Source organism: Gekko japonicus, unplaced genomic scaffold (genome assembly GCF_001447785.1).
Source record: "Gekko japonicus isolate JY-2015 unplaced genomic scaffold, Gekko_japonicus_V1.1 scaffold336, whole genome shotgun sequence".
Taxonomy (NCBI): domain Eukaryota; kingdom Metazoa; phylum Chordata; class Lepidosauria; order Squamata; family Gekkonidae; genus Gekko; species Gekko japonicus.
Genome location: NW_015172014.1, coordinates 524,553 through 530,835, shown reverse-complemented (window position 1 = coordinate 530,835; position 6,283 = coordinate 524,553). Strand labels below are relative to the sequence as shown.

The 6,283-nt window shown below is 53.0% G+C and overlaps 1 protein-coding gene across 1 annotated transcript in view; it reads right to left on the bottom strand.

Annotated features, from left to right (window-relative positions):
- The window catches only part of DLG4 (discs large homolog 4), a 184,713-nt gene that overhangs the window by 46,888 nt on the left and 131,542 nt on the right, over positions 1 to 6,283 (bottom strand). The window contains exon 4 of the mRNA XM_015420309.1: positions 3,351 to 3,515. Within this exon, the coding sequence (XP_015275795.1) occupies positions 3,351 to 3,515 (165 nt within the window). The remainder of the gene's footprint in view (positions 1 to 3,350; positions 3,516 to 6,283) is intronic.

Below are 6,283 nucleotides of genomic sequence, written 5' to 3'. Positions count from 1 at the left end.
GCTGAGACAAAAATGTGTGAGCCGGAGGCTAAAAAAACTGTGAGCTGGCTCACACTAACTCAGCTTAGAGGAAACACTGCTTAAGAGTACGTCCCTTTCAACACGGGAGCAGCTCGTCCAATGGGGGAGGGGATCCCTTGACACCCTTTAGAGCTACGTTTATCTCAACAATATTTATCAGAATCTCCCCCACACTCTGGAAGAGTTTTTTTCTGGAGGGGGGAGGAGCACACAAGGCGTTCTCCTCCCATTCTTTACCTCCCAAAGTCATATGAAGACTTTGTAATCTTCAATATGCACCTTCGTTTGCGGGGGGGGGGGCTTCAAATTGTGACACCCCCCGGATCGTATCCACCGCCCACAAATATATTCCACCAGCCACACACAAAAATTCAGTCCGAAATGCACGTTTCTCATGTGGCTATTCCACCCCGCCCCACCTGAGCATAAATACCTCTCGGAAGGGTAGAGAGCCAAGGCTACGTGTGCTAGGAGGTCTGGCGTGGATGCGTGAGGGTGGGGTTCCAACATGACGGACGCAACAGGACAGTCTGATGACAAGGAAGCCAGAAACGTATGCACACACACAGTACGCACATGCAAAAGTGTGCAGAAAACAGCTAACGCGCACGGCCATCCCTGCCCGGCGCAAACCCAGATGACATTTCCTGCTTCGCTTCCACAGAACAGAGAATCCGGCTTCTCGTACCGTGCACATTTGCTGGACGGCAGAAATCCTGGTGTTCTATTGTTATTTTTTTAAAAAACAAACACATCCTTCTAGTCCTCAAGGGTCTTTTATTCATTTAGCTCATAGAGATCTGAAACGGAATTAACATCTCCCCATTCTTTCCTTTCTTTCTTTTTAAAAGACACAGAGAGAAAAGCTCACTACGCCACGAAGGTGAACAGATTCTATCGGGACAGAAGGTCTTCGGAGCCCGTATCAGCAGTCCACAAAACCTTCTCCTTTTTTGTTCCTGCACTGACCCTTAAGGAATCTTCTCATATTTTGGTTGAATTTAAAGTCACGCCTCTTCTTTCCAGGGTGTGCGTCCCGGTGAATGGTGAAGCCCGTGACCAGGAACAGCAAAGCCCCCAAGCGTGTTGCAGGCCTCCCAGATTTTCCTGTCTGATCACCACAGCCCGATGCCCAATAACGTGGGGAACCTCAAAAGTGAGACCACTCATTTGAATGATTTGACACATCCCGGCTACGCAGGCCACACTATAAAAGGAGGGTTTGTGCAAAGCTCATGACAAAGTCACTCAAAACTGAGGACACGCATCGAAAGGCCCCAAAGGGACCATTACAGGCTAGGAAGGTGCACAAAACGCAGTCTACCACATGCTGAAAATACAGAGGTGCCCAAAGACACCCCATCCAATACACACAGGGACTCTGAAACAATCACATGTCCAAAGATGCCACACACACTTTCAGTGCACATCTCCGGATGCAAAAGTTTCTCTCAGAGAGGGCAGAGCACATTTCAACCAAGTTTAAGAATATCAGAGGCCTGCTGGACCAGACCAGTGAGGACCCATCCAGTCCAGCATCCTGCCTCACACAGTGGCCAACCAGAGGTCCAGCAACAGGGCCTTCCCCTGATGTTGCCTCCTGGCTCTGGGATTCGGAGCTGCACTGCTTATGAATGTGGAGGTTCCCTCGGTCACCGGGGCTAGCAGTCACAGAGAAACCTCTCCTCCGTGAATCTGTCTAACCCCCTTTTAAAGCCACCTATGCGTGTGGCCAGCACCAATGGCCCCCTCTAAGCTGTGGAGCAAAAATTCTACTCTGTGAGCGACTGGCGTTAAAGTTGTGAGCCGGCGATTTGGCTACCGCATCCATGAGTCTGCTCTGGAGCCCTCCTTCCTGAGCCAAGACAAAAATGTGTGAGCCAGAGGCTAAAAAACTGTGAGCTAGCCCACACCGACTCAGCTTAGAGGGAACACTGCGGCCTCTGCTATGAAACCCTGCATTGCTTTCTAAAAGCACTTCTAGATCCAAACCCGCACGAAACGTTCTACTGTGCACACACCACGACGACACAATGGATGATGAACACACGCACTGTGGCAATCAATGTGCCGGGAGGCCGTGGTTGCCCCCAGCTTCCCGGCGAGTACGTCCTCGGCTTGCACGCGCTCGCACCCCTCCCGGCACGCCCACAGTGCGGAACGCAAATACGCTAGCAGAGATGACTACCTCGAGCTGACTCATTCATCGCATTGTAACAAGCATACACAGATGTGCTACACACACACACTCCCATGCGCAAACACCACTCCATGCAGAAATCGTAATCCCACACGCCTTAGTGGGAGCCACATGCCAGGGGGTGCTGCTAGCGCCGCGCGAACGCACAGGAAGCTGCCTTCACCGGTCCATCAAGGTCAGTATTGCCCACTCAGGCCGGCAGCAGCTCTCCAGCGTGTCTCAGGCGGAGGTCCTTCACTTCACCTCCTGCCTGGTCCTTTCAACTGGAGATGCCGGGGACTGAACCTGGGGCCTTCTGCATGCCAAGCAGGGGCTCTGCCACTGAGCCACAGCCCCTCTTGACAGCTCTCCAGGGTCTCAGGCGGAGGTCTTTCCCATCAGCTCCTGCCTGGTCCTTTTAACTGGAGATGCCGGGGACTGAACCGGGGACCTTCTGCATGCCAAGCAGATGCTCTACCGCTGAGCCATGGCCCCTCTTTACAGCTCTCCAGGGTCTCAGGCGGAGGTCTTTCCCATCACCTCCTGCCTGGTCCTTTCAACTGGAGATGCCGGGGGATTGAACCTGGGACCTTCTGCATGTCAAGCAGAGGCTCTTCCACTGAGCCACGGCCCCTCCTCAAAGAAGACACACCTGAAGCGGCGGAAACAGACCATCGGTCCATCAGGGTCAGTCCTGTCTACTCAGACGGGCAGTGCCTGTTCCCCACTCCCGGATCCGCTTAACTGGAGATACCTGGGACCTTCCGCATGGCAAGCAGGGGCTCTCCCACGGAGCCCCGGCCCCTCCCCTTCGACCTGTCTGCACACTCCCACGCTGCCAGAGATGTTCTCCATTCGCCACACCGTCACCCGGATCCGCCACTCACACCCAAAGAGAGCAAAGCGTTCGCGCCGAGAGACCCACAGGCACACTGGCACACGACCCGCTCCTTGGGAGCACACCAACATGTGAAGAAAGACACACAAGCGCCACAGGGATGTTGCGATGCCCGCAGGCTCCGAGGCAGGCCGCGAGTGGGTGCGGGTGTGGTGGTGGAGGGCGGGTGTGGCGGTGGGGGGCGGGGCCAGGAATGCTTTTTTGGGCGGCGTCCCCTCTCCTGGCCGGGGCGCCCGCGCCCCCCCTTCCTACCTTCATGGGGGAGATGTGCGAGTGGGACACGTAGCCGTGGACACTCTCGATCTGGGACAGGTTCTTCTCCGCCACGTGGACCAGCTCGGGGGCCTTTACCTGGTTGGGGAGGTGGGCGGGGCTGTGCTCCAGCGGGGGGCTGTCTTCATCTTGGTAACGATATTTCTGAAAGGGAAGAGGCAGAGCGTCAGCGCCACGGCACCCCTCACGGCTGACGCCACGGAAGCAGCGCCCGTCTCGGGAGGCCCCGCGGGGGCCCCCCGCTGCAGCCCGGCGTGATCCGCACCCAAACCTCGCCTTCTGCACTTTCGTCAGCCAAGACCAGTTCGCTTTGTCCTGGCCTGGGCCTCCCTCCCAGAAGCCTTTGCAAAGGAAGCAAGAGGCCTTGTGCTCTGGCTTCTCAACTAGCTCTTCCTGACTTGGCTCTGTGGCTGGACAGGCAGAAAAACTTGGCAGGCAGTCATGGCGGGCCTGTGCTTGAATTTCCCCCTGCTGTGGATGTGGGGAGGGGTGGAGAAGGGAAGGGGGGCCCCAGTGCCAGCCTGCCTCGTCTCACACAGCCAGGGCTGGAAAACACCCTGCCCCAAAACCGGGCCAATCAGAGTGCTTCGTTTGCTCTGGAACCCTGGGCCCTGTTTGGATCCGAGAACTCTGCTGCTTTGCTCTGGAAGAGCCGCTCACCTCCACAGCTGGCCCCTGTAGGTAGAAGCCACACCCGCCCCCCCCATGGCAGTGGGCATCACTGCAGCATGATGGAGACCCACCAGGGTAAGAAAGAAGTCTCATAAAGGGCCAATACGGTGCAGTGGTTAAGTGCGCGGATTCTAATCTGGGAGAACCGGGTTTGATTCCCCACTCCTCCACTTGCAGCTGCCGGTGTGACCTTGGGTCAGCCACAAGTTCTCTCAGAGCTGTTCTCTCAAGGACAGTTCTGTCAAGAGCTCTCTCAGCCCTGCCTCCCTCCCAGGGTGTCTGTTGTGGGGAGGGGAAGGGAAAGGCGTTTGTAAGCCGCTCTGAGACACCTTTGGGTTGTGAAGGGTGGGGTATAAATCCAATCTCTTCTTCTTCTTCTTCTTCTTGATTCCCCACTCCTCCACATGCAGCTGCTGGATGACCTTCCGCCCTATTGGGGCCTTCTTCAGAGGTCAAACAGTATTGAGGTACACGTAACAATATTATTGATTTTTTAATTTCTGATACTATATTGGCTTTTATTTACTGCATTAGCTTTTTAAATATATTTTATTTTTTAGGTGTTCTAATTCAGCAACTGTGCATGTGGCACCAGACACATGACTTTCATCTTTAGAGGCCTCACAAACACCTTTGTCTTCTTATGTCTATAGATTCTTGCTGTTTAAGTAAGTAACAAAGCCACTTTTACTGCATTGTAAGTTAAAAAAATATTTGATTATTGATATTCAACTTTAGTTGCTGTAGATTTTCCGGTATGTGTGACCACGGCCACACATCCCGGAAAATCTACAGCAACTAATGAACTCCGGCCGTGAAAGCTTTTTCCTTTTTTCTACAGCCTTCCTTTTCTTGGTCCAGTATTCACTTATTGGTTATCTTATTGTAATATGTATTATTGTTACATGTACCTCAATAATGTTTGACCTCCGAAGAAGGCCACCAACAGGGCGAAAACGCGTCAGGTTGTGTGTAATTAGCCCTTGCGTTCAGGCCACTTGAACTTTTAACGAGGCTCTCATTGGGCCCTTATATGTTTTTAACTGCCTTTCTAATAAATACATGCATTTTTGTATATTATAAGTTTCAACCAGGTTTTTAATATCGGCCCCTTTATCAGACTTCTTTCTTATCCTCGTGGTTCTTGATTCCAGTTTTTGGGTCAGGTTGGTTTTCCCCTCCCTGTGCCTTACTGTATGATGGAGACCCCCCCACCTTGGACCACGGCACCCCTGACCCCATGTGGGCCGGGGCAGGGCCGGTTACAGTGGGGCCCCCTCCCTCCTCTGCCCACCACCAGGCCCTCCTTCTCTCCCTCCCTCCTGCTTGCGTGTCCTTCCCTGGCCTGCTCACAGGCATTCTCATGGGCGGCCCCTGCTCACAGCAGCCTGTAGTCTTTCCCTGGGGGGCACGGGGCAGTGCGCAATGCTCCCTCTAAGCTGTGGGCTCTTGTGAGCCAAAATTCTACTTTGTGAGCTGCTGGCAGTAAAGTTGTGAGCGAGCCATTCGGCTACTGCATAGATCAGTCTGCTCTGGAGCCCTCCTTCCTCAGCTAAGACAAAAATGTGTGAACCGGAGGCGAAAAAACTGTGAGCTAGCTCACACTAACTCAGCTTAGAGGGAACACTGCAATGCTCCCTCTAAGCTGTGGAGTCTTGTGAGCAAAAATTCTACTTTGTGAGCTGCTAATGGCATTAAAGTTGTGAGCGAGCGATTGGACTACTGCATAAATTAGTTTGCTCTGGAGCCCTCCTTCCTGCGTGGAGACAAAAATGTGTGAGCCAGAGGCTAAAAAACTATGAGCTAGCTCACACTAACTCAGCTTAGAGGGAACGCTGCAATGCTCCCTCTAAGCTCTGGAGTCTTGTGAGCCAAAATTCTACTTTGTGGGCTCCTGGCAGTAAAGTTGTGAGCGAGCGATTGGACTACTGCATAAATTAGTTTTCTCTGGAGCCCTCCTTCCTCAGCTAAGACAAAAATGTGTGAACCGGAGGATAAAAAACTGTGAGCTGGCTCACACTAACTCAGCTTAGAGGGAATGCTGCAATGCTCCCTCTAAGCTGTGGACTCTTGTGAGCAAAAATTCTACTTTGTAAGCTCCTGGCATTAAAGTTGTGAGCAAGCGATTTGGCTACTGCATAAATCAGTTTGCTCTGGAGCCCTCCTTCCTGCGCGGAGACAAAAATGTGTGAGCCAGAGGCTAAAAAACTGTGAGCTAGCTCACACTAACTCAGCTTAGC